The 27,993-nt window shown below is 38.0% G+C and overlaps 2 protein-coding genes and 1 long non-coding RNA gene across 6 annotated transcripts; 2 read left to right on the forward strand and 1 right to left on the reverse strand.

Annotated features, from left to right (window-relative positions):
• Positions 1–567: 567 nt before the first annotated feature.
• LOC109035853 (facilitated trehalose transporter Tret1) lies at positions 568–9,590 on the forward strand. Its single transcript, XM_019049663.2, has 5 exons — positions 568–848; positions 1,881–2,013; positions 3,011–3,196; positions 4,353–4,964; positions 7,112–9,590. Exons 1-5 carry the CDS (start codon positions 792–794, stop codon positions 7,546–7,548), a joined length of 1,425 nt encoding a protein of 474 aa, XP_018905208.1. The 5' UTR covers positions 568–791; the 3' UTR covers positions 7,549–9,590.
• Positions 9,447–13,423, reverse strand: LOC140225132 (uncharacterized). Its single transcript, XR_011900298.1, has 2 exons — positions 13,007–13,423; positions 9,447–11,163 (listed from the first exon to the last, which is right to left on the reverse strand). It is a non-coding gene; the product is annotated as an uncharacterized lncRNA (long non-coding RNA).
• LOC109035858 (ribokinase) lies at positions 12,577–27,931 on the forward strand. 4 transcript variants are annotated; one of them, XM_019049667.2, is made up of 7 exons: positions 12,577–12,860; positions 16,341–16,473; positions 17,168–17,294; positions 18,652–18,816; positions 21,909–22,000; positions 23,210–23,401; positions 27,629–27,931. In XM_019049667.2, exons 1-7 carry the CDS (start codon positions 12,814–12,816, stop codon positions 27,803–27,805), a joined length of 933 nt encoding a protein of 310 aa, XP_018905212.2. In that variant the 5' UTR covers positions 12,577–12,813; the 3' UTR covers positions 27,806–27,931. The 4 variants fall into 4 exon arrangements, with proteins under 4 accessions (XP_018905212.2, XP_072158997.1, XP_072158998.1 ...); XM_072302896.1 differs by lacking the exon at positions 12,577–12,860 and adding an exon at positions 13,969–14,069; XM_072302897.1 differs by lacking the exon at positions 12,577–12,860 and adding an exon at positions 15,631–15,656.
• Positions 27,932–27,993: the final 62 nt, after the last annotated feature.

A 27,993-nucleotide genomic window follows, 5' to 3' on the forward strand; every position in this document is an offset into this window, starting at 1 on the left:
TTTTCCGCCGTATTGGCAAGGCGCAACGATACAACTATTCGTACCCTCCGGAATGCGTGAGGTATCACGCCGCAATTGAAGGCGTTTTCAAAACTGCCAAGTCTCGATTTCGAAATTGTCGTATTGCATCAAGGTCGAGGCGCAAGATTAATGGAATGACTGATCTTACGAGCTAATGCAATAGTTCTGAGCACATATCTTTGTTTTATTTTTTATTTTTGTGTACAAACTTTCTCCCTCTTTTTCCACGAGTTTGCGGGTGTTGAAAATAATTACAGGCATAGATGCGTGTGCTTTCATGTTTTTGAAATACCTCTCTAGAGTAATAATCACTCGTTATTACTATTTTTTATTTCTATTCTTATATCTAAGATTTTTTTATTAAGGACTCAGCTACTAGATCAATGACGCACGTAAATGGTTTACATTCAATTGCAATGAAGAAAGATCGAGATTGGGCGAGAAAATTCGCTCACAAATTACTCTCAAAGATCTCAAAAAATGAACAAGCCGCGTTTTGAGAGATTAGATAATAATGCTTGTCCCCACTCAGGTAAGTACTTAACGTCAGTGGCACGTATTGAAAGGAGTCATTACGGTGGACACCCTCTTTTCAATTACCAGCGTCTCCCTGCTCTATAAAGTCCGGAAGATCGAGTGTGTCTATTAAAATTAAATCTTCAAGGAGCATGTGAATCTTGCATTGTGATAATTTTGATATTTGTGCGTGGACATTGATATCATAGTCCCGCCGTGAGGTCTGCCTCTAGAAACGGTTTAAGATTGGAAAAATGGTTGTTGCCACAGGTGACTTCGTATCGACGAGTCGTGATAGTTTCATTAGACCGGTAAGTTAATCGTTTGATTATAACGCATCTAAACTTGCGTCACGTTTTGATAAATGATAACAGTACTTATATTGTCTGTGTCGCGAAATAAATATGACTGAAAGTTATGTCATCGTTTCTGTGACTCAAAAAACAGATAAAGTATGACAGAAGTTTCAGGTGACTAATCCACGTATCGGTGTTTTATTAAATTAAATGAAAAGAGGGTATTTATTTCGGAGGTATCTATATTTCAAAGGAACCCCCCCCCCCCCCCAAAAAAAAAAGTAAACCAGCCAACTGAAAGATACAATAGAGGACTTTTTGAATTTTGAATTGGATGGTGACTAATAAAAATAAAATTTTTTAATAAATATTTGCTTCCATTAATGATTTTCAAAATACATTTAAAAATGAGCATATTTTATCTATACATTGCGGGTGAAAGTTCAAAAACGTATCTTGATTCCTGTGTCCCAAATTAGGAGTGTTGCCAGTTTCAATTTTAGCGATTTCAAAAGCTCAAAAGAAATCAGTTGAAAAACAGTACACTTATCGTTTAAAACGCCTTCACATTTGTGATCCTGTAAACATTAATGTAAGGAAAATGTGAAGCGTTACCGTGACTGAAATCTTGGATCACAAAATGTCTCTCCTGTTACGTAATCTTCAAAATCATTTTTTTTTTTTTTGGTGGTTAGGCGCGACCATGGATGGTTTTTGGTAGACAGATTTCAATGATGATAATTTCCTAGATATTTTAGCATGAATCTATGCAACGTAAAAAATGTGAAAATTTTCTCCAATAATTTTTTTTTTTTTAAAAAAAAAAATTGATATATCCACAACAATTGAAAACTCAAAAACCTGGCGACGTCGCCATTCTCGCTGTCGTGAAATCATCCCTGCCTACCTCATTTTTTAGAAATAAAGTGAACCAATATTATTTTCTGATATTTTAAATTATAATTAAAACAAAAAATTGAAATATTCTAATTTTGAGTATTATCTTTTGAACCTCATTGACAAATATTTGCTATTTTCTTATTATAGCTGTTAGCGTCCGTGCCTGTTTTTTGGCTGCAACTTTTGACTGGCTCAATAGAGGGTCACTCGGCTGTGCTTTTACCACAATTGGAGGAGAGCGAGAAGTTCTACATATCTTTGGAGGAAGAATCATGGATTGGTGAGAATATTACGAATGCTCTTTAAATTAGCCCTGAAAGATGAAATGACTGAAACAATAATACAAAATAAGTAAGGAAAAAAAGTATCCAAATGAAAATGTTAAAAAAAATTACAAAAGAGGAGGGCTCCAATAATCATTTTATTAGAAATGAAATTTTTGTGAACGGATGTGAGCAGTACACAACAATATGCATATATTAATTTCTTCTTATTTCTTATTGATATGTTTCAAAAGCATTCATGCGTTAGAATAAATGGAGTGCTCATAAGAATACGTGTGATTTACGAATTAAAAACTTTCTCACACCAATACTTTAATTTCTAAACCATATCCTGGTAGCGCCCGATTGCTTAAAAGGGCGCTGAAGCGTAAGACAATGCAGTACGTATATAAAAGGATGCCATGCCATTTAACTCTTGGCATGGCATGAGGTGGTTGCTCTTGCAAATCTGAGTTGACTTGATGCTGAGTTGAGAAGATTTTCATTGCATAATATCTGGACTTAATAATCATATTTCAAAAACATAAAACAAAGTGCAAAATACAAACATTCTCCAATTTTGGATGGATTTTGACATGCATATGCCTATTGTACATCAGAAACAGCATATCAACTCTATTTTACAATTTCAAATGGTTATTCTTTGCATGAAAAATTCAAAACTGAACACACAATCTCCTTTACAGAGAGGCTAGTTGCTTGAGGTTCCTTAATATTCACCCTGATTGCTCATTAACCAATCGGTTTTTTTAGCGAAAGGCACAGCTGATTTCTGTAGATCTTTTGTGGCGATATACTCGCTTTATGCAGCATTGGGCATTGAGCGTTAACAATAATAACCTGCATTCTTATTTTTGAAATGTATTGCTAGAAAAATTATTCTGAATAAAAAAGTGCGCAATTGAAAAGCACTCGCCCTGAAAGCATCCACTTTTGGAAAGCGTCTAATTTGACTTTTTTACTGATTCATCTATGATTTTTTTATTGGAACAGCAAGTTTAGGAATCATGGCAACACCTCTTGTTGCGGTACTGTCTGGTCCCATGGTTGAGAGATACGGCAGGAAGTTCATATTCTACATATTTTACATTCTTTGCACTCTCGGATTTTCTTTCATTGGCCTCGCTCAAAGGGTTGAACACATATACATCGGCAGAATTCTCGGCGCTGGTGCCCACGGTGAGTATTTTCAATACTCATAAGTTAAAAATAAATTGACTAAATTTTACAATAGCGAACTACTAGAAATGTTGCCAAAATCCTGGCTTCAAATGTGTTTAAAATGATTTTATGGTGCCTGTTCAGTTGACAAACCGACGAAATCTTCCCCTACTGAAAAAAATGCGACATAATGTAACAAATTCCGTTATCAAAAGCGGAAAAATTTGACGGCGTCTTGACTTTCCAAATGACGGCGCAGGGATACAACTATTCGTACTCTGAGGATGACCGTGTTGCATATACGCACAATTGAAGGCACTTTCATTTTCTTCATTGCTGTCCTTAGCTGCACTGTTCTGGCCTGTGTTTAATATACGATTGCAATGACCACAACCAACCAACCTCGAAACTTGGGTGTGTAGTGTAGCATTGTTGCAGAGTTGGCCAAGGAATACAATTATCGGAAACGCTATCGGCACAAATGATTTTCGAAATTGATATTTGCAATGGTTATGTGCGAAAACGCTTTCGGTGGAACACTTTGTAGAAGATTTATGCAGCCCTCTTCTCTCCCTTTTTTTTACTGAAGGATATACACGTATTATCCGCGTAGCATCCCTCACATAAGTCGGATATTGACATTTGTCACTTCAACTTACAAATTGGCTGACTAATTCATATACAGCTATTGAAGAAAGATAAAACGTACAAACTATTATTTAGCCAAGTTTATTAAGAAGCTTTTTCTATCAACTACAGAATCACATAGAAAATGAATTACGTACATGAATAGCCCCCCCCCCCCCCCAAAAAAAAATGAATGACATTCATTGTGTTCTTTGTCTCTTTATGTTTGCATACAGATTCATGAAACTTTAAAAATTGATACGTGATACAAAGGGACAATATGTATTGAATATGGGCTGCAGTTTGCACGTTTGACCCCTTTTAACAACTCGACAACATGCATACCTAAGATTCAATTTTACATCGCTCTCTGGCGCTCTGCGACACCTAGCCGCCACAGTACCCTACCCCACTACATAGTTTTTCTGGAAGTTGACACTCCCTCATTTTTTGTAAACCTCCCCGTCGACATCTTTTTACTGGGCACCCACTTTGCCTCCGTCCAGAGACATTCATCTGAGTAACAATCATCTTAATTTGTCTTCAGGCCTAACTCTGTGCTCAATCCTGTACATCTACGAGATCTGCGTGGCTCACCAACGGAATAAACTCCTGCCACTGCTGTGCCCGATGTGTTCTGCTGGTATACTATACGCCTACGTAATCGGTGGTTACCTACCATGGAACGTAGCCTCTCTGGTGCTGGCAGGGAGTGGTGTCGTAGGCCTCATCTGCATTTTCTTCATCCCTGAATCTCCAGCTTGGCTTGTGATGCAGGGGGACATAAACGCTGCTATCCAGAGCTTGGAGTGGCTGAAGAGAGACAAAGAGACGATCGCCCAGGAAGTAGATGAGCTGAGAAAATCCTCGACTAGTAAAGACCTGCCGCAAAGCATCAGCTTGCAACACTTCCTCCATCCGACCGTCTGGAAGCCTTTCCTCATCCTCCTCATTTTCTCGGCCCTCCAGAACGGGTCTGGCTTCTACATGCTTCTCTACTACACGGTGAATTTCTTCCAGAACCTCGGAACGGGTGGCGAGATCGACCCGTTGACCATCACCGTTGGACTCGCTCTCATGCGACTTGTGTCTGGCAGCTTCGGGGCCCTATTCATCGCGAGGTTCAGCAGGAAGAAACTTACCGCGACGACGGCTTTTGGTGAGTAAAAAAAATTCGACCTATAATCCGATCCGACTTTTCAACTTCTTCGATCTTTGGTCACTCTTTCTTCCTCTCTCCTTCTTTCCCTGCCAAAAATGATGAGTAGGCTATTCAAAATTCGCCGACTCACATGAGTAGAATTTTCTACTTATATGAGTAGAAATCCTACTCATATCACTAGAATATTCTACTCATAAGAGTAGAAAAGTTCAACTCATATGAATTCAATTTTTTTCATTTTTAAGAAGTGGTGTTTTTGACCAGGAGACACCGACGTACCATGTAAATTTGAAAAATGAGAACACTTTGTTCTTATAATTTTTTTGATGCGGTGACTAGTCTCCGAAATATCAGACACGGTAGATTCAACGCTGAACTCATATGAGTTGAAATCTCTAGTCATGTGATTTGGAATCTCTGAAAAGTGAATATAGAAACTCTGCTCATATGAGTTAAATTCCATTCACATAAGTTGAAATTCTATTCATATGACTTCGATTTTCTATTCATTTGTACTCACCATTTTTAGCAGGGATTTACCATTTGCTCTTGTGTTCTTTTTCGCTTATTCTTAGTAAAATAATAAATAACCTGTTGTCATGAGGACTCAGTAAGACAAAGTCAAGGCACACTTGGCCCCGAGACGTGTATCGTCAACATAAATCCACCACATTCGCAACTGCGATCAGTCATACTCATTACAAATCGTATTTATCACTGATAGAAGTGGCACGTGAGGCACAAAGGGTTACCGCTAAAGATCTGAAAACTTGTTAATGGACACAACTTTGGAAATCGAGTTTTTCGCCAATTGAAGTTGCAGACAAAGAACAAGCGTGTGCCACTAAAAATCTGAAAATCCTCGGTATGGTTCAGCATGAGCAAATATTTAAATAAAAAAGTCCCAATGCGTCAAGCGATTTACATTTGTCGGTACGCTTACTTTTCTTCCCTTACGTTAAAGTCTCTGAGGAGATTCTTGCATTTTGCCGTCTTCGCGACCTCTCGTGTAGTTCGCAGAAGGAACGATTTTTTGAATACTCGTAATAATGTCTCTACGCGTCAAACAACTGGCGTTTTGTCAGTGCGCCTACTTTTCTTCCCTTGCGTTTAAGTCTCTGAAGTTTACGGCCCACCTTAGGGGATACTGGTTCAAAGAAAAGGAAAAGTCGATGACTTTTAAAAAGCGAGGCAAAAGCATAAGTGACCATAACATTGTGAAAACACTTGAAAACTGTTATATTCACATCAGCTTATCTGTTGCGGATGAAAAAATATGCAACCAAGATCTAGGTCATTAATACGCCTGCAGATTGTGCATCACACTCGCAATCATGTAAACATGCGTCATGTTGGGGGTAATCGAAAGATAAGGGTTCAAGTGCAAGTGCGCTATCAATCTGCAAGAACTGAGTGTGTGTTGAGTGTGTAAAGCGAGACACACACAAGAGTGTTTCTTAACTTTTTCAAACCAAATCCAAGCGCTATTTGCTCTAAGTTTTCGATTTTTAAGAGTGTATGGTTGATTATTGAAAATCATTTGTAAGCAGATTATTTGGGGCTCAGCTACCAATATCAGGAATCTCCGCTCTTAAGTTACCTACTACTATCTTCGGTCACACATTCGGAGAGAACCGTTTACATTAGAATGAAAGCGTTGGATATTCAACTGTTTAATGTTTATGCATGCCACAGTGGCGTGGCGTGAATTGCGATGTATTGATTGACATGCCATTTAAACCTATGGTCAAGAATCGATTATTAGGGTGTTCGCTGCGAACACCTTATAATGCAGAGAAATTACATATGCGAGAAAAATGTTGTTATGCAATGTTATGTTAATGTGTTTATGTAGCATAACAACATTTTTCTTGCTTTGAAAGGTACAGCCAAGTACTAAGTTTTTAGATTTTTAAATTTTTTTACTGTTTTTATCCAACTGAGGAAGGCTGAGTTTTCATCCGAAATGTATTGTAGGATGTAGGTATGTATGTGAAAATTAGCCTTGTTACCAGCTGCTGTTTAAATTGTTCTTATTTTGTATCTTGTCACGGGTTGAGGAGCACGAAACATAACTCATTATAAAATGACACTTTTGTTTGCTTGAATAATCTAAGAATATATTTTTCCACTGAATGTTGCAGGTATGTTCATAGTCGCGTCGGCCGCGGTTGCCTACCTGGTCACTTTCGGCGAGGACCCAACGAACAGGCCTCACCAGTGGTTCCTGGTGCTGTGCTCCTTGTCCTACGTCCTTCTGTGCACCCTGGCGATCCAACCGTTGCCATGGTTGATGACCAACGAACTCTACCCGCTCCAACTCCGGGGCCTCATGAGCGGCATCACCTTCTTCTGCCTCTTCACCATGGTGTTCGTCGGCATCAAGGCCTACCCCTTCTTCATGTTCTACATCCACATCACCGGCATCCTCTGCATCTTCGCTGGAGCTTGTCTCCTCGCCGTCATCTTCGCCGTCTTCCTCCTTCCCGAGACGTACAACAAGACCCCCTACGAGATCGAGGAATATTTCATGAGACGGAAGAAGAAGTCGGTGCATTGTGATGAGACCATTTACATGTAAGACGGTTCCAGATTTCGAATGAACCGCTTTTGCCGGGGAAAAATGGACCGCGTCTAACAGAAAGGAACCAAGCCACATCAGCTATTGCCAAATTTCACTGGGCAATTTAAATTTTTACGAGAAAACGTGTGTGCAGATTCCTTTAAAATTTAAGGAATTTGCTTCGTACTATGGAGAACATTCACTGTTTGCACGAAAATCCGCATAACCGTTTTACATGCATAAAATTAAATCGCTCAATTAAATTGAGTAATCGCTGATGTGGCTTGGTTCCTTTCTGTTTAACGTGGTTCAAATATGAGCACGATTGCTCTGTCGTGCCAAGGAAGAACGCCGTGTGAACCTCCAGGTGTTGCCATATCTATGCCAATAAAAACTGAATCTAACGAAAAAATAATGTATGTTTACTCCGATTTTTCAGACTATTTTATTTTGGGATTTAATTTAAAATATCTAATTATTTGAAAGAAAAATATGCATAACTTTCCTCGACAAAAAAATAATTAGTCGGGGGAATTTAATGACATTTAATTGCTCATACGGCGTTCTTCCTTAGCATGGCGTTGCTAAGGGCTGATGCTTCTCGGGATAGGCCCAGCGTTCTTATAAAAGAAGATCGTCATCTTAATTGTTCTGGAGCAGGAAAAACTGTGACGTTTGCTGATTGATCTATGGATTTTAGGCTTTCATGCATTCATTAGGGTCTAATAAAAGCAAACAGTGGTTCCTGGTGTTCTGTCCTGGCAAGGATGAGCGCCGTATGAGCCTTCAGGCGTTGCCAAATGTTCCTTGACAAAATACGAGTTTTTAGGAAAAGTTGTGAATATTTTCCTTTCAATTCTGTATTTTATTCACAATTCAATTCTAAAGTTTCTGAAAATTTCAAGGGAAGCTAATCATAAATTTGGCTCAAAATAAATATTTTTATCACAAGAAATCTGGCAACCTTGATTGTTCATACGGCGTCTTTCTCAGCACGACAGTGCTGTGCACTATGTCCTACGTTCGTATAGTATAATAATTCTAGTCATTATGGATGTAATCTAGTCTCGATCATAACAGTTCCTTCATAGGTAGGGAATTTCCTTGTATTGATGTGAACGTTCGACATTGAAAAATTCAACAATATGCAAACTTTTTTTTATTGATAATGCTGTAATTGATACGAAGTTGATCAATTAAACACTGCCAGTGAGTAATATTACTGCTCAGTTGTTATAAATGTTCTGATAATTTCATCTTATCGATCGATCGATTTTGTCAAACAGAAAAGTTGTTTTTATTCCTCTTTTCTTTTTGACTGAAATGTGAAAAACTTTAACATTAAGTCCAACCAAGACTTTCGTTCAATGTATGAGAATCGTGGTTCTAGAAACTCTATCTACCGAAATATCATTATTATTCACTATAATCTGTCGTATTGCAGAAGACACTGTCGCATAATGAAATAGATACATTCATGGAAACTACGGGTAGAACCAAATACTAAGTTATGAAAAATTCAGAGATGAGAATTACATTATTCCTTCATCGAAATATTCCTTGCAGAAGGTCTCCATTTTAAGTCTATTTTATTAAACTAAAAATTAGCAACCGCTGTTGTAAACATGGGCAGAACGTGAATACTCTGAATCATTCCATATGTTTTATATTATACTTATATTCCACCCACCTTCTTGGTTTAGGTTAAGGGGTCTACATTATTTTTATAAAATAAAGGTACTTAAGGGTTACTTTTAAGGTATGTCTTTTGATAGGTAAATTGTATGCTATTTTTCATATTAAACTCGATTTTCAAATTAGTTCTCAGCGTTCATTGTACGCAATAAAAATGAAATTAATTTAAATTTCTCTCGAAGTTAAAAATATGTAAGTAATTTATGTACAGTGGTGCGCACTGCCCTTTGTAAATATTGTAAAATTTGTAATTATTCACAATTTTCATAAGTTTCTGCATCGATTTAAGCAGACACAAACCAATGTATTTACCAATCATGTTTTTTTTTCGAATTATAGAAATAATAAGGTTTTATACATAGGTATTTGAATTTGTACATGTAATGAACTAGATCTAGAACAATAAATCAAGTTCGATGAGAACACGTCAAAGCAAACGTGTTATTAAATTAATTTGCAATGTTTGAGCAAGATTACGCATTGATGAAGTACATCAACAAAGTACTCATCCTTCGGAAAACGACCAGAAAGGTCTATTTTAAAATGAAGTGGAGAACGCTCTGTAATTGACTTAAGTGATTTTCGTCAATCAAAGTGAGAGGTTCTAGATCTCTTGAGTCTTGGTCTTGTTTTTTCTAAGAGGAACAAAGTTCAAGAGGATGTTTTGAGATATACTCACTGTTACTTTCCAGTGGCATGGCGTGATTTGCGAATTATGGATTGATTCGCCATTTAAACCTATGGGAAAAGATCGATAAACAGGGCGTTCGCATTAGCAAAAAACACCTTAATAATCGATTCTTAACCATAGCTTCAAATGGAGAGAAATCGATAATCGACCATTCACGCCTCGCCAATGTTACTTTCCTTTGTGAAGTGAGAGTACCTTATCTATAACTATATAACAGCCTTTAATAGCTTAGTATTCCAAGGCTCATTTTAATTGGTGGAATTAAATGCTCATTGAGAATGTGCCACTCAAAAATTCGTATAATACATGTCTACTCGGGCCGACTCAAGTCCACTTATCCTTTGAGCGATGTTTGAAATGATAAGTAATTCGTCACTCAGTTGAGTGTTTCATGATACTCTGGAAAAAAAAAACACCAGAGTCGAACCATTCGCAGACTTCTGCAATTAACAGCTCTTGAATTTTCAGACGCTAATCATACCTCTCGAATGTGATTAAAATCTGTTTATTAAACCTGACATCATCGATGATTTTAGGGTTTTAGTATTTTAATCGGAACCTTCACTTTTTCTCCGCTCCTGAAAGTGGCTGATATATCCCACGAAAAATCAGAGAGGTCCAAGGTTGGCTTACTATTCGCAAATTTAAAATATTCAAATCTCTTTAGAGTAGGGTATGGGTATACTTCACATGCTGGGATATGAAACTACTCTTTTTGTTTTGAAATCAAACGGATTTTTACTATGCACGAGTTGCAGTTACGGGACTTTACATCACCTAGTTGAGCGGGGTTTGATAAAAATGCATTTAGTCGCATTTTTGAGATGAAAAATGATTTTGAAAAAGTTTTGAATTCAACTGTATAGTATTAAATTTTCTTCTGTTGAAAATTCAAATACGAGAAAAATATTTCGAAGGTGCGAACAGTCCTTAAATTTAGTCTTTAAAATTGACTATTATGATGCCATAAAACTTCAAACCTCTTTTTCTCGGTTCAAACTTGATGTCACTTAGTGCATTTTCTATTAAGCTCGGTCCAGTTAATTGTTGAGTCTGTACTCCAGAATTCAAAACATTGAAGTCGATATTGAAGCAAGCTATGTGTCCCATTTAAAATTTTAGCGATGTATGATTTACTCACAACAAGACGACTGCATTATGCTTATTTTGATCTCTGCCTATTATCTTCGTATTGAAGATATTATAAATACATTTCACTGTTGTCCCTTGCGTGCGTCAAGTTATACCTATCATTGGAAAAGAGTCATCAATAAAATGAAATAAAACGTAATACGAAAATGAAAGAAAGATCGAATGATCGGAAATATTATGAAAACCCTCTTGAGTAAATGCCCTCCGACGATTACATGGACATCATTTTGCAATAAGGAACCACTCTTTCTGGCTCATTTTAGAAACAACATATATGCTATTAGTTTCCCTACGCAGATGGGCGCCATTACAGAAGAGCCAAAGATAGTGTTCCTTATTGCAAAATGTAATCCACATGATGCCATGTGCCTAGGACTCGAGGTCGTTGCTGCACGCGGTAACACAACGCCTTGATGCAACTATTCGAGCTCGACGGATGTCTGTGATGCATACCCAAAATATAGAAGGCGTTTTGGTTTTCCTACTCCTCGCGGCCTTGCTCCTAGCTCGCCTCGTGACTGTGATATCGCGGCTACGGCCGCTATATTCACGATTCTTTATTGAAGAGTAGTTCGGCTCTCAGTACGTTTAACATGATTTTAAATGATAAAGATATCTATGATTCCTTTTTTTTTAGTAACTAGTCAACACCTCTAAAAAAGTCCGAAAATACTACTAAATTGACATTATTACGTACGAACGTATGCAACTTTTCCTTATTCGTACCATAGTTGACATTTGCAAAAAGAGGGGGAAAAATATGGAAAATGTTCAGCGTTCTCGATGATAAAATTCTATGAATGAATCGCGTTTAGCAGAAAAGAACCAAGCCAAATCAGTTATTGCCAAATTCAACGGGGCAATGTAATTTTTCACAAGAGAACGTGTGTGCGGATTTTTTTGGAAATTTCAAGGAATTTGACTCGTTCCATGCCAAAATTCATTGAAATTTGCGCAAAAATCTGCGCAAGTGTTTTCATGTAAAACATTAAATTGCCCAGTTTTTGGCAATAGCTGATGTGGCTTAGTTCCTTTCTGCTTAACGCGGTCCAGATATATCATTACATCATGAAAGAATCATCGTATTATCTAACGTTACCACGTAAAATTAATGCAATTTGTTTAGTTTTAGTTTTAAACCATGTAGATAGATACAAGGAAATACTCGGAGTAGTTACGTTATATTTAAGTAAAATTATTAAAAAAAAAAAAAAATAAAAAAAAAAAAAAAAAAAAAAACACCATGAAAGAATGAGAGAGAATAAATTGAATGAGTGAACAGCAGCGCTTCTAGAATGAGAGACTCGAAACTCGTGAAGAATGAGAATCATGACAGTAATGCGAGCGGTGCAACGAGCGATGAGATTACAGCCGGGCATTAAAGACTTGACTCGTGCTGCTCCAAGAAAGTAGCGGCGTTTCTGGGAACTTTCATTCATTGAACTTCATTCACTTCAAAGCCCAAGGTCGTTCCCTAACAAAGTTTTTGTTGATACACCTGTGATTGTTAGTTGCCACGCTGATTGCTGTTATCAATGAAGAGATTCGAGCTTTCTCTAATTCTCGGTTGCCTGGCTTATACTTTGAGCCATTTTAGATCGTAATTCAAACGCGTTCAGTGTGATTTTTTTTTTTTTTCAGTTTAACACTTAGTGACAATGAATAATTTCGAGTAGTTGTCGAGAAACGTAACCTATACATACGATTTTTTGGAACGGGAAAAAACATTCATCAATCAGTGAAACATGAGTGACATACTTGTGATTGGATCTTGCATGATAGATTTAGTATGGTAAGCAATTTTCATGATTTCTTTATTTTTTACTTATAAAACGTCGCTTCACTTAAAATCATGCACAGAAAATCAGCTTTACGGTGTACTCGCCGTCAATTGAATGCAAACAAGCCATGCGCTTCTAGTGTGACTTCAAAAAATACCTGATTTAAGTAGGAAATAAAATTGTAGGTTATATTGCACCAGTGAGAAATTTTTTATTTTACGAGGCACGGTCGGTGGGCTTTGGGTGAGTGTTGTCCAGCAAATGTGAGTTAAAAATAAAGCAACACACTGGAGGAGGCACAGCAACGCCCTCTTTCGATTCCCCTCGGCACCGGACTTGCGCAGAAGGAAACGCACGCTTGCCATCCGTCTAAAGCGCAGAACAAACGGTGATACACGCTTGAAGTCCAAAAAACGTGAACCAAGTCCGTCAGCCGTCAGCCCTGCTCGCTTTGAAAAGTGGTTATCGACGTTTACGGCGTCTTGAGCTCGAACAACCCACGTGCTGATAAGTCGGGCTGGACCGTAGACTACTTGGCCAAAACATTGCCGTCGAGAACGAGAAAAGCGCTTTTGTTATAATTACGATTTTTTTTTTTTTTTTTGGTCGTTCTTGGTTGTGTGTGTCGCACTAGGTGGTTTCAAAATTTCCCAGGAAGCACCCATAGATCCGTAGAAATATTTTGCCTATCAACAAAACTGCACAAGAAAAATTTGGAAGAGCTTAGTGAAGCTAGAAAAATTATGTGAAATTTTATTTTTATGAAGGAAACCAACGACTATTATTTTACAAATATTTGTACTCCCCCCCCCTTCCCTCCGATCGGTCAACATGAGAACGACTGGCGAGGGATCGAGGAGCCAGTCCCTGAGAGGGATTTTGTTCCCCCCTCTTGTAAAATTGGTCTAGCTACGCTTATGCCTATTGCCGCAATCAGACGCTGAATTTAGGAGCTGAATGTGGAAGTCAACAGTCATCGCCCAACGGCTGAAATTTAGCAAATTCGAGTTATTTTCATCCAGATGTGTATTAAATCTACTCGAATAGTTCAGACAAATTCAAAATTGGTCCGATGGTTGCTGAGAATCGTTGCTGAATTTTGCGCGTGACGCGCAAAATTCAGGCATCGGGCCGATGACTTCCACATTCACTAGCCACATTCAGCTCCCACATTCAGCGTGTGATTGCGGTGTGTCGAAAATATTCTACGTAAATCTCATGTAAAATTTTGATGCACCAATATTTTTACCCTCCTAGTCTTTCATGATGCGTGCCGAAAATGCCTCAAATTGCGTTTCAGAGGGTTTCAAATTTTGGTACACGGAATTTATGTCCACTTTTTTTACGTCCACAGACATTTCGTCCACAATTTTTACGTCCACAGTTCTAAAGCCCACACTATTGCTACTTAAGTCCATTACTTAAACGTCCACTAAGTTAAGTCCACAAATGTAAAGTCCACTAAAATCGAATTCAAGCGTTATATTTTAGTCCGTGTGTAAAATTATATTGACAATATCGAAATGAGAAAATTAGGAGAGAATAAGGTGTTGTTATCGTAACTCATATTTTACATGAAATGTTAATTTCTTGTTTTGATTCATCTTTTCAAATCGTCTTTGGTAAATACTTGGTTTCATTTTTATCCTTGAAATTTCCGATATAAAATATTCCTTAAATGTACATTTTTTTTTTTTTTTAATGAAATTGATTTCTTCATTTTAAAAACATTTACATTTTTAATACGTGGTAAATATTGGTAAAACCTTTTCCAAGCAATGGCATCGATATGAATCTCAATGAGCTGTAGTTGTGATGAAAGAAACCATACAAAAATTAATAAAAGAGGAAAAAAACTAAGAAGAACGCGATTTTTTGTTTTTAACTTATTTGCACATCGACCTTCTTGAGTCAAATACGTCCAATTTTGAGCGTTTAGTTGCGCTTACACCACGCTGCAGCACAGTGAAAGCCCAAAACATAAAAAGATACATTTGAATGCTTTGGAAATCATTAAATTTGACACGGAACTACTCTTATATTTACAAAAAACACATTATATTTTCCAGTAGTATAAATTTCTTTTTCATCAGTTTAAAAGGGAATAATCAATGCAGAGAGTGCAAACATTTCAAAATCATGAGTTGAAAAACGCTGACTCTACGAGTTTAAATATTAGAGCCTATAACACAGAGCGGACCGGCGTGTTAGCAGCGCAGAACGCGCACTGGCGCCTACAAACCTAACGGGATACTTCACGCATTGCGCAACGCGTGAAGTATCCCGTTAGGTTTGTAGGCGCCTATGCGCGTGTCACGCTGGTTGCTTGCCGCGCCGCAACGCTTTAAGCAACTATTTCGCGTCAGAGGCGTTGCACGGTATCCTACAAGATTGAAGGCGCACGAAATAACTATAGTTGAAGAGGACTTCATTTGACTGCATATGTTACTGAAAAATGTTTAATTTGGCATTGGAGCGTTTCCAAGGCTCCCGCTTTGGTTTTCATCTTATTATATCCGTACAGTGTACACATGAACATATATGTTTTTATCTGCTCTTAGAGTCTGTTCTCTTTCATGACTTGATTCATGAATGAAATGTCTTTAAGAATGAAGGTAGTAGTAGTATGCATTTATTTTTGAGGTGGTTCGTGTCATTTAAATGAGAAGAAAAAGACGTGGATACGATTTTTTGGACAATTTTGGACCTATTCATGGTTGGACATTGAATCATGTGGACTTAATATAGACTGGACTTAATGTTTAGTGGACATAAATAGCTGTGGACATTTATTTAATGGACGAAAGGTAGGTGGACATAAAGTCCTATCATAAGTGGCCCCTTGAACCCCTCTCCACGAGGAAAGCTACCATTAACACCTCCTCATAAGGAATTCCACTTTAGAGGAGCCCGCAAAACAGACACATTATAGGTAGTTATGATGTTTGTGGTACAAGTACCTTCACATCAATACATGGCCACATAATATCCATCGCAAAGCATATTTTAAAAAATATATTTTTCCAAGTTTTAGCACATTATCATGATCACAAGGTAAAAAAGGCATGTTAGGTTTTACCCTTTCCGGTTTGCCGGCATTTCGAGACGGGACCGTGTCCGTAATGAGAGAATTCGCCAGGTGATGAAGGTTGAGAAAGATATCGTGCACGACGTCATGTCCAGGCAGTTATGCTGGTATGGACATGTGCAAAGAATGTCGGAGGAGAGGTTGCCCAAACAAGTTTTGGATTGGGTACCACCTGGGAAGAGGCGACGGGGACGTCCCGTAAAGGGTTGGCGGCAGGGCGTTGACGAAGAGATGTTGCGGTGTCAGTTGCCCGATAACCTCTGGGAAGACAGGCATGTGTGGCGTTTGGGTGTCGTAGAACGCCAGAGTGCGTTATAAAGCGACTTTTATATATATATAGGTTTTATCCTTTAACTTTAAATTAGTTTTTGCTTATCACTGATTATTTTTTGCGGGTTTTCAGTTATACATCTCGGTTGCCTAAAATTGGAGAAACTATTTATGGCCATTCATTTCAAATTGGTCATGGTGGAAAAGGTGCCAATCAGTGCATTGCTGCAAAGAAACTTCAAGCCAAAACTTCGCTAGTAGCTAAGGTAAACCGAAGGAAGTAAATAAATGCATACAAAACTAAGTTAAGCGGTTTTTATCATCATATATTTTTTTCGGAAAAGATACACAAAAATTAGGGGGGAAAGGTTTTGATTTTAAAATAATGACTGTATATACGTTCCATCTACTTGTCCCTCTTTCCTTTCTCCGTGAAATTCCTGCACCTAGGATTTCCTTAAAGTTAAGAATAACATGCATATTTTGATTCTATTTCATTCTCTCTTGGCTAGTTTTCCGAGGTATAGTATGCTCTTATGGCTGCATTTTCGCGTAACATATTTCTGCAAAAAATGTTTCGAAGTTTGAGTAGATAATGAGAGTTTTTATGCAGTTAGCCTCATTCAGATTTCGGCCATTCGGGGGGTCAATTAAAAATTTTAGTATTAAAGTATCACTAGTAGAAGGTGCATGAGGGGAGACGATCAGGAGATAATTATATACCAAGGAATTATTTTATTGATCGTATAAGAAATCAGTTTGAAAATTCTATGGGCATTCATAGGGTCGAAAATGTTTAAATGAGTATGTTTTAAGAAAAAGGAACTTTAGTTTTCCAGGCCGGTGACAATTTTAATTTCATGTTTGTTCGTTTTAAAGTATTTCTAATGAATCATACAAGTGGAAAGTTTATCAACGAATAAGTGCAAATTTAAAAATAAGTTCGCGGTCTGATTTCAGTTGGGAGATGACGAGTTTGGTCGTCAATATTTAGCCTCTTTAGACGCTCACGGTGTAAGCACAACACATGTTAAATTAGTAAAAGGTTACTCAAGCGGAATAGCACAGATCACGGTGTCGGATAAGGGTACGTAGAAGTGTCAAAATCCATCCCTCGCTAGATTATCATACATAATGCATCAAAAGGGGGAAAAAAACTTTGCGTTATGCCCCCCCTCTTTCTATAAATAGAAAATACGCAATAGTTCAAAACGATGTTCATTTTTATTTTCTATCCTGTCCTCAAGTTCTGAATCTCACAAGTGTGCGACAGACTGCGAGCAGACGGATTTCAACAAAGTAGTGAAATCAAGTGGAAGAGATAATCACAAAAACAAAAACAGAACAAATGCATAGTGAATTGCGTACAGTGTCATCTTGATAATTTGAAATGCACTCTCAAGCTCATGCCATAAAAAGTGCATTTTAGGGATTGTTAGTTTCGAGTCAATAAATTCTCTCAACGATAACAGGTACACTGCCAACTCTAGGGAAGTTACGATCGTTTAATTTATATTTAAAGTATGAATAACACTCATCGAACTGAAGACTCAAAAAATTTAACCAACACATGCCGGTTTGTCACGTTTTTCGTTTTTCTAAAATCTGTTTTTAAAGAAATATGTGTTCTTGATTCGCTCGATGCGATTACTCACGTTCCCCGAGCCGAGGGCGATTACCCACGCATCAGTGGAAATTTCACAACGTAAATAAAGTACTCAGCGATGCACATGTTGCCCACGGATGTGACTTTTGGAGGGTTTCAAGTACCTAACAGTTTTTATGTTTAGTTCAGACAGTATTGCATCAATTCCACATCATTACTGATTGGTATACCCTTTGCACACACCGGGGCAAAGTCCTGAGGAGGGTGGCCTTTAACACATAAACTTAAAAAATAAATATCTCAATTTCCCAATTTGTTGCCCGCCGTATTTGATTTTATCATATGACTTAATCCCAAATGAATGTTTACACCACTTTCATGACTGCATCGATTGCGGAAAAAATTATTAACAGCAGAAGCTCGAAGCTAGAAAATGGACATCAGCGTTTTAATATTTTTATGTTACTCGCCTTGCGAAATCCAAACTTTTGAGAATAAGTTTATCGAGTTCCATTCCTCAAGCTATTTAGAGTAATTATAAGACGACCCTCAGCCAACGTAGATCTCATCTGATGAGCGCGAAGACACTATGTATGTGGATAAAAACGCCTGAATACAACTATTCGTACTCTAAGGACGTCCTCATTGCATATAGGCAAAATTGAAGGAGCTTCGATTGCTCCTGCTCTCAAAGCTAGTCGTGTGGCAAGAGTTTTGCTACCGAGCTCATGGTGAAATTGGTATCACCGAGGAACACAACGGCAAAATGTTGCCGGCAAAATATTGAATGGAGTTATAGAAATACAACATCGTACTTCATCTACTTACTTTTTTTTAGGTGAAAATCAAATCGTCATCGTCCCTGGAGCTAATACGACACTTTCAGCAACCGATATAGATGATGCCTTGGAACTGATAAAGAAAGCTAAGGTTGTAGCCTTCCAGTTTGAGAATCCAATCGATGTAGTTCGGTATGGCTTGCAATTAGTCAAGAAACATAAAGGTATGACTTCTGTGTTAATTTGATTCATCAGTAGAATTACATGCTTTCGCTCATTACTAAAAAATTAATATGCGACATTAATAATAAAAACCGACCTTTACAAAGTTACTGAAGCTCGCAGCAAACATTAGAGAACGCTTTAAAATTTCCATTCGCAATAATAATATTTTTTTTTTTTTTTTTTTTTTTTTTTTTTTTTTGAGATTGAAATTTAACCGAGCCTTGTAAAAATATTTTTGAAGACAGCTTTTTATAGCTTTTTCATGGCTGAGAAACTGGAATCACACGAAAAGGAACCTCAGCACATCGTCACAATGATGATGTGACTCCGGACTTATTTCTCTGATTTTCATCCGGAAGGCTGATCAATTCTTCAATCTCTGACAGGGCCGGATTAAGGGGGTGCCACATGGGCCGCGGCTCATGGCGGCAAATCTAGGGGCGGCAAATTTTGCAATTTTTTTAAATGTAGGTATAAAAAAAATCGGATTTAGAAAAAACAATTGGACGTATTTCTGCCAAACGGAACTATGTGCACTAAAACATGAACCCTGAGACCCATAAAAATATTGCATAACAGGGCTCACGTCATAATGCACATAGTTCTGTTTGATAGAAATACGCCCAATTACAAACGAGAAAAGGCGACAAAATCTCTCATTTCCTGAGAGTAAAGTAATTTCTAATTTTGTCGTCTTTCAGTGATACAAGAGACAGCACCTTTAATTAGTCGAGTTAAGAGAGAAACCAAACACGCAATTTGGCCTGGAACGGCGCGACTTAGAGAGAAATGATGACGAGGACTTGAGATGAAAAGGAGAAGCCCTCGGCGCGGCGATCGGCTTGTAACACATATTAGCGCCTACAAGACTGCACGAATACTTCACGCATTGCATCAAACAGAGTGCGATCATTGCGGACGGCGCAGCGAGCGGCGTGAAACGGATAGCGCCTACAAGAATGCATGAATACCTCACGCATTGCGGCAAACACAGTGCGACCAGCGTGAAACGCATAGCGCCTACAAGACTGCGTGAATACTTCACGCATTGCGTCAAACACATTGCAGTCTGCGAGGCGCGGTGGCGCGGCGGCGGAAGTTAAAATCATTAATCCACATTTATGTTTGTGTTTTCATAATTTTTTCGTTAATATCCTATGAATGGAAGACCTTGTCCACACAGAGATAGGTTTACGAAACTTAACTTTCGCGCAAAGTTCCTTGAACTTTTACTGGTAGTGTTGACAGGGCTTTCCCAAAAATGTGTTCAACACGAGTGAACGCGTCTTATGCACCTCTCCCCCGCTGGCACGTTCACTTGATGGTTTTTATTGATGTTTCAAAACGAATGAGAAGGGGGCGGCAAAATACAGGCTGCTCATGGGCGGCAAGTAGGTAAATCCGGCCCTGATCTCTGACAATGCAGTTCTTAGCGTGTTGAAAATCACATTCTTGGCCTTAAAACACGTATCTTGAATGTGGCATTTAGAATTTATCGCTTCATTTTTAAGAAGAACAAGCCGGCCGTCTAGGTGCAACCGCCGCAAAGAATATTCTTAAAAAGGGGGAGAGATATGACACAAAATCGACTTCATTATTATCCATAACAAAAAAAAAAAAAAAAAAAAAAAAATTGAAAATAGCTATGTATTCTCACCGTGTATTTGTTTCAAAATTAGTGTTCTAATGATTATTCGTGCGTTTGGCTTATAACGTTGCTCTCCTGACGTAAAGGCGTATCTCGGTTTCCGCATGAGCCAGTGGCGTGGCGTGCTTTGCGATGTATCGATTGTTCTGCCATTTAAACCTATGGTAAAGAATCGATTATTAAGGCGTTCGCTGCGAACACCCTGTGTATCGATCCTTTTCCATAGGTTTAAATGGCGTAACGATCGATAAATCGCATTTCACACCACGCCACTGGCATGAGCCCCCGAAAGCATGGATTTATATGTGAAACAGGCCTCACGTGGAAATTAGGATACGACTTTAGGTCAGAGGAACGAAGACAAGGCTTCCGTCACCAACGGATTTTCCATAAACTAATCGGAGCAGTTCAGTTCTAAGAAGTATGCTGATAGAAAAGGTTTCTTTCTCTGATTTAATTTTTACCGAAAACTAACAGGCTCTGATAAAATATTCTCAAATCACATAAGGTTGAGCTTCTCCTTGACCAAGTTCTAGAACATTCTCCGGAATTCCCTCTGGAGCCTCCGAATGTGGGTGTTTCGTAACACCCTCCATCGGTCTCGCGACCTTTTATCTTGGGGATTTACTCAGCGTCTAAGCTCTAAAATTTAATTACGCCCCTGGAGGCGGAATTCGCTTGAATTTCGATTCGGATTGAGAGCCGCAAATCTATAATGAATTCAGCAACGCGTGAAATTACCAACCCTGCATTACCCTCGTCATGAAGCACTGGAAAAAAAAACACATTGGATCTAGAGTCCAGACCCTTGAAAACATTGACAGGGAAAAATACTCTTGATTCAATCAGATTTAAGCTTAAATCAAAAGGAAATCCGCTCAAATTAAGAGGCTTGGTTCTTGATTTAAGCAAAAATCCGAATGAGTCAAGAGTATTTTTTCTTGTCGATGTTTTTAAGAGTCTGGACTCTAGATCCAATGTGTTTTTTTCCAGTGAGTGATGGGATCACACACTAAAATTTAACTCATTCAGGAGTTGTTACTCTAATTTTTCTCCGCGTGAAATCTTAAGAAAAAAATCATAATTTAGTATATTAATCCGTATCTGGTCAACTGGCCTCTTATGTTCTGAAGAATATTAATTCTTACTTAAAAATGAATGAGCTACTTGAAATTGCTTCCTCTCAATATTTTTAAAATATATTTATTTTTTTAAACGTTTTTTTTATGTGCAAATATGACAAATGAAAATAGTTTATTAATTTTAAACTTGCTTGGGCCCGATTTCGAAAATGAAGTCTGTAAATCGAAAGGACGGAATTGAAGGCAGTTTGTAACCTTGAGGGGAGGTTGCCCCTGAGTAAAATGTCATTTTTTTCTCTTCAGTGTGTAATACAAATATAAGATTGTCTTTTGTGACTCTTGTTCTCATTAATTTTTTCAGGTTTTACCGTCTTAAATGCAGCACCAGCTTTAAAGGAAGTTGACTCCGAAATCCTGCAGTTCGTAGATTTGCTATGTGTCAACGAGCCTGAGGTAAACTTCATGTTTTATTTTTAAGGATTAATAGGGTTTTGAAAAATCTTCAGCAATTCTTTCCTTTTTGAGTCTTAGTCATCATCTCACAAGTCCATCAACGTGATTTTATTAAAAGTGTATTAGTCCTTGGAGTACGGCCGATGTATGAGAAAGTTAATAAGCTAATGGGCTGCGGAAAAAACTTTTCATTCGAAAATTTTCATTGTCTTTCAATTTCTTTTAACCTCATACTCAAAAATTATTCAATCTTTACAACACTCGAAAAGCCACAGCTTACCGTTTGCGTAGGTACTCCTTTTTCTTTCTTTTTGTCGTAATCTTTTTGAAAAAACATCCAGTATCTGCTTTGTTCCAACATAATGACATAAAGTAAAGGAATAACAAACACAATACAAAAGTCTAGGCTCTAGAGTGCCTCACGTAAACGGAATACAAGGACGCAACGCAGTTTTAAAACTTGAGCGCTCTCTAAGAATGTACATACAGAGCTTGGTGCGCCTTTAATTGGCACGATAGGCAAAGACTTGCTCACCGAGATTGAAATGGACTACGTTTAGCAATGCAGAATTTTCATGAACATTTTTTATTGCTTCATCTGAAAGTGTTTAAAGAGCTGATTTCACAGTGCTTTTCATAATTTTTTTTTCTGATAGGGAAAATAGTATAAACACAGCTATAAAAGTGAGAAAATGCACCGCCTAGTGACCTCATCTGGCGGCATTTCCTATTTAAACACATGTTTTTTTTAGCAGATTAGATCATTTTGTCATATCTTCTCAAATAATAGTTCAATTCATGAACCGAGGGTATCCTCGTATTCAGTTCACTCAGTAGTTTCCACTTGAACACGAAATTCATCAAATTTCAGACACCTGCAAATTCTCTATTGGGCACTACTTTTTCTGCCTCAGTTTAAAAACAGCCGATGTACGAATAGTTTGCCTTCGCATATACGTGTTTTAACGGATGGGCCAGTTTTAGTTCCTATTAAACTGCAACATGAAGTCAAAATGCTATAATTAACCGGGTTACACTATTGAACTACGGGCACTACAATGGAGCCTAGACATGGGAACATAAACATACCACGTAACTGAATTTATAAATTTCACTCCTTTTTAATGTTGAACGTTTTTAAATTACGTCACTGCGGTGTTTTTGACAACATTAGTATAGTAGTGTCTATTTCGATTTGTGTCTTTGTAGGCTGAAGTTTTAGCAGACATGGCTGTCATCTCCGTTGAAGACTCCTTTATTGCCGCTAGTAAATTACTGGAACTTGGCTGTCAGACGGTCATTCTAACTCTAGGTGCAAAAGGAGCAGTCCTTGCCTCTAAATCAAATCCAAGCCCCGTTCATGTTGAAACAATAACGGTAGAAAATGTTGTGGATACGACGGTGAGTCTTTTCCCAGTAACATGTCTTGTCGTTTGAAACATTCTCGAAACATCTTTCTCTTAGCTTGGAGCAAGGATGAGAAGAGAGGAAAAGAAACAATTCAGTTAGAACTTTGCGACTTACTGCAAAATTATGACCTCTGCATCATTATTTAACTTTTGGTTGACACGGAAGATTCGTTTGTTCGAGGAAAGTTCACGAGAATAATACAGTGGCGTTTTCAGATCACGGAAATGTCAATGGACCTACTGAAAGGAAGCACAATAAATTTACGTAACTCCCTTTTGAAGTCCCGCGAACAGGCAACTCCTGAAAAAAGACATAATGTTTTGATTGTATAACTCGCCGTTGTTTTTCTTGGAGATTTCCCGGCTCTCTTGTTTTAGGAAGTTATATCATACTGCGTAGGACCGACTGCGGGTCGATTATTGAATCGCTATCGAATGACCTTGATCGACAAGCCCCTATCTTAGCGATGCAATTTATCGATAAACGATGAGCGATGCCGATTCAACAATCGACCTTTGCAGCTCACCTTTGCAATCAATCATTCGTTTTGAAAGTGGAGATAAAAGCCCTGAAGCGAGTGCAGAATCGACTTTAAAAAGATGGCAATAAAACGAGTATCAAAATGCTCCCCTAAATTTTGACCTTTCGCGAAAGAGTCTCAAGATCACGTTTCATACTAACTATGACCGCCTGAAAACGAACATAGGATGCAACTATCAATCTGCTACTACTACAACTATCATAAGTATATGAGAACTTGAGTTAGCCCGACCAATATACAACACCGACTTGGAGGTAAAAATGCCAAAAATGACACAAGTTATCACATTAAATATCATACAATATATCATATGATATCATAACCTATCATATATTCTCCTTCAGAAATCTTGCAGTTAATACTATATTCATGGCAGCACAAACATTACGTCTTCACGGAACAACGGAAATATTGGGCAAATGTCCCGATTCCATGCAATGAAATTGCCATTTCTTAATCATGATTTTGCAATATTTTTACATTACATACAATATTTTTACTTTATATTTACATTTTTTTCATTAGGTAAAGATCGATAGATAACAGAAAGAAAGAATAAATAAGAAAGAATCGATAATATGAGTTCCGAAAGCCGATGTGTAAGAAAAATAAGTGACTTCTGCCGTGCTAAGGAAGAACGTCATATAAACATTCGAGAGTTGCCAAATTTCCTTCGATGAAATGTTCATTTTTTAGTAAAGTTATGCATATTTTCTCTTTAAATTTTCCGGACTTTTTGGTTGAATTGCGAGGAAAATGATCTGAAAAATTGGAGGGAAAATATACATTTGTTTACCAGGAAATTTGTGTTTTATGAAAGGTAACTTGGCAACGCTTGAAGGTTCATACGGCGTTATTCCTTAGTGAGGCGGAATTTTAATGCGAAGAAAACTGGCAATTTTTTTAAAAATGCCATTGCAATCAATTTCAATCAGCGACGCTCCTTCAATCAGCAACTATTCGTGTTCTGGGGATGTCCGTGTTGCATATCAAAAAATTGCAGGCGCTCTGGTTTTCTGAGGCACGAACTAAGACTGCGGTTGCTAGTTCTCAATATTTTTCCATGTTGCATTTACAATCATGTTTACCATGGAATCCTCCGAGTTCAAATGAGCCGTGCATCAGCTGAACAGCGTTGCCAAATTTTAAAAAATTCAAATGATGCAATTTTTCTGAATTTTCCCATTCGATTTACTTGGAAATAAAAACCGCATCCTATTATGATTCCCTCCCGTATGTTCCCGTATGATCTTCTGTATGTTCCAGTGTTTTCCAATAGTGCAATTTGCGGGCCCGTTATGGGCAGAAACAAGCGGAATCTTTACCAATCGTGAGCAACGAGCATCGCTGTTTGCAGGATGACAAGTTTTTCGAAGTTTAAAAATTCCCTGACTTCTCGGTTATAGGACATTTCGTCAACGATTTTTTGTTCGCGCACCAGTTTTTCCAGTTGGCTTACGTTGACGCGTTTTTTTGGCACCGGAGTTTTGGCCCACGTACCAGTTGAGACCCAAAGTTAATTGGTCCACATGTAAATACACACGACAATTTATTGCTCTCGACGTTTTTGGATGAAAATGTAAAATATTTTGGAAGAATGAGGGTTTGCTTGTTTTTTCCATGTTTTGTTTTCCTTTGGTCCAACGGAGAGTAATATATAATTGAGATATTAGGTAATAATTGGGGAGCGTCAATTCTATGAGACAAAATTCACTAAAACTCTCGATGCCTCTTTGGTGCAAGCGGACTTAATTATCTTTCAAGAAATTCCTACCTCGTTATACCTAACCGGGTAAACCTTTTGATTTGCCTCAGCTGAAGGCTCTTAGATTTTTCCTGTGTACGATAAGTATCTTGATTTATTTTGCGGGGAAAGATCTGTACTTTTAAAGGATGCATATCATTCGTAATACGTTTAATTTAGTATAATACTGTGCAACACCTCTGTTGTGAAATGCTTGCTTAAGGCGCCGCTGCACGGCGGGCGGGCGGCCAGCGCGCCTACAAACCTAAGTGGATACTTCAAGCATTCCGCAATGCGTGAAGTATCCACTTAGGTTTGTAGGCGCCAGTGAGCCTCTCGTGCTGGCAGCACGCCACTCCACACTGTTTGGCTCTATATTTATACTCGTAGAGTCAGCATTTTTTAACTCAGGATTTTGAAATGTTTGCACACTCTGCATGAATTGACGTGATGCCTGAAACCGACTTCTCAGATATTTTCAACATAAAAATCCGCCACTTGTCCATGACTATTAAGTGATTTTTGGGATGGTCTCTAAGAGAAATTCGAATCACAAACAATTTTGAGCGCGAAGCGCCACTTGCGGAAATTTAATCAGTCATGATTTATGGCATTGACTTCCGCAACGATTTTGTGGAAATGCTTTCGACAGATGATGATTGCGGAAATCACCGTTCCGTATAACAATGCAATGTCTTCACACGACTAGTCCGAATTTCAAGGAATTGATGGGAAACACGATAGTAAATGCATTGTAAATGACAACCCTTTGAACCAATGGTCGCAGCCATACATTGTGCCAAAGAAAACCACAAAGCTTGCAAATCTTCATGTGTGCAACATTGCAAAAAGGACACCCATAGAGCACTAATCGTTGCATCTACACTGCTGTGCGAGGGAAAAACGCCGTACCTATGAACCTTCAAGCGTTGCCAAATTAACTTTGATAAAGCACAAATTTCCTGATAAACTTTTGAATATTTTCCTTTAAATTTTTCAGACAATTTTGTTCGCAATTTCATCTAATGTTCTTGACAATTTCAAGGAAAAATATTCATAACTCTCTTAAAAAATAGACATCTTATCGTAGGAAATTCAGTAACTCTCGAATGTTCATACGGTGGTCTTCCTAAGCACGGTAGTATAAAAAACAGCTTCTTTATAGAAAACAACGGGTTTGCGTCTAATGCTGGAAATCGTGCAAAGCAACTTCCGAATGTAGTAGTAGTAGTAAAATAATTTTATTTTAAAGCGGTGCTTTAGCATCTAAGGCCATTTACACCTCTAAAGAGGGCAGTAACAATAATAAATTTACATGGAAATATCAGTAAAAATACAAAAGGGTTGAGGGGAAAAGTTAAATTTTGAGATTAGTGGAGCGCATAAATTCAAAAAGTTTCACAGGATGAGTATTCAGAAGTAAATTTTTAAGAGAGGGTAAGGGGTAGGGAAAAAAACGTTTTCGGATATCTTTATAAAGTGGGCAACTTATAAGAACGTGATCTACCGTTAAGGGGGAATTTGGACAAGAAGTGCAAGCAGGAACTTCCGAATGGAGACGGTCATAAAGAAAGAAATGGATGAAAGAACACAAAATAGAAAGGAGGGGTTCAATCCAGGCGGTCGTAAGCACCTTTGCTTCTAAGTTCTTCGGAACATCCAAAATCGAGTAAATGTTTGTAGGCTTTCGTGGGGAAGAAGCAGACATTTCAAACAAGCTAATGGAATTGCTAACGTAACTGAATTTATCCTGTAACACTCACACGGGTACATGAATTTAATGATGACCCACTTTTTTAACAGCGATGCCTTAGAGTTACACTCCAACAACAAAGGCTAATAATTTATTACCATTTAGCACTCTATCAGATACCCACTCCCAGGACGTACAGGATCCATTTGCTTTTCGTAATTTCTTTGATCTCGGTTTCAGGGCGCTGGAGATGCTTTCATTGGAGCCTTAGTCTACTTTTTAGCGTACCAGCCTTCTCTTTCAATGGAGGATATGGTTTCGCGAAGTTGTCGAGTGGCGAGTTACTCGATTACAAAGCCAGGGACGCAGGCGAGTTTTCCAACGAGAAATGATCTCCCCAGCGAATTGTTTTCTTAGTCCACGCAAAAATTATTTTCTCTCGCCTTTCTTCGTGTTCAAAAATTTATAATCAATTTAATTTTTGATACCAGTTATTGCCTTTTTTAAACGAATAAAATTCCTTTTTTTCTTTTTTCAAAGGTAGTTTGCGCCTTATTTTTTCACCATTTTATTCGCCATTCCCAAAGTAGGTACGAGGATTCGTT

The sequence above is a fragment of the Bemisia tabaci genome, chromosome 7 (assembly GCF_918797505.1).
Source record: "Bemisia tabaci chromosome 7, PGI_BMITA_v3".
In the NCBI taxonomy this organism is placed as follows: Eukaryota; Metazoa; Arthropoda; class Insecta; order Hemiptera; family Aleyrodidae; genus Bemisia; species Bemisia tabaci.

What these genes read in the sequence shown, in the direction of transcription:
- LOC109035853 (XM_019049663.2), top strand. Translation starts at nt 792, where the DNA reads ATGGTTGTTGCCACAGGTGACTTCGTATCGACGAGTCGTGATAGTTTC. An exon ending in GGAGGAAGAATCATGGATTG is followed by an intron (nt 2,014 to 3,010) that starts GTGAGAATATTA and finishes TTATTGGAACAG; the next exon opens with CAAGTTTAGGAATCATGGCA. An exon ending in TCTCGGCGCTGGTGCCCACG is followed by an intron (nt 3,197 to 4,352) that starts GTGAGTATTTTC and finishes ATTTGTCTTCAG; the next exon opens with GCCTAACTCTGTGCTCAATC.
- LOC109035858 (XM_072302896.1), top strand. Translation starts at nt 13,984, where the DNA reads ATGACTTCCACATTCACTAGCCACATTCAGCTCCCACATTCAGCGTGT. An exon ending in AAACTTCGCTAGTAGCTAAG is followed by an intron (nt 16,474 to 17,167) that starts GTAAACCGAAGG and finishes GTCTGATTTCAG; the next exon opens with TTGGGAGATGACGAGTTTGG. An exon ending in GATCACGGTGTCGGATAAGG is followed by an intron (nt 17,295 to 18,651) that starts GTACGTAGAAGT and finishes ACTTTTTTTTAG; the next exon opens with GTGAAAATCAAATCGTCATC.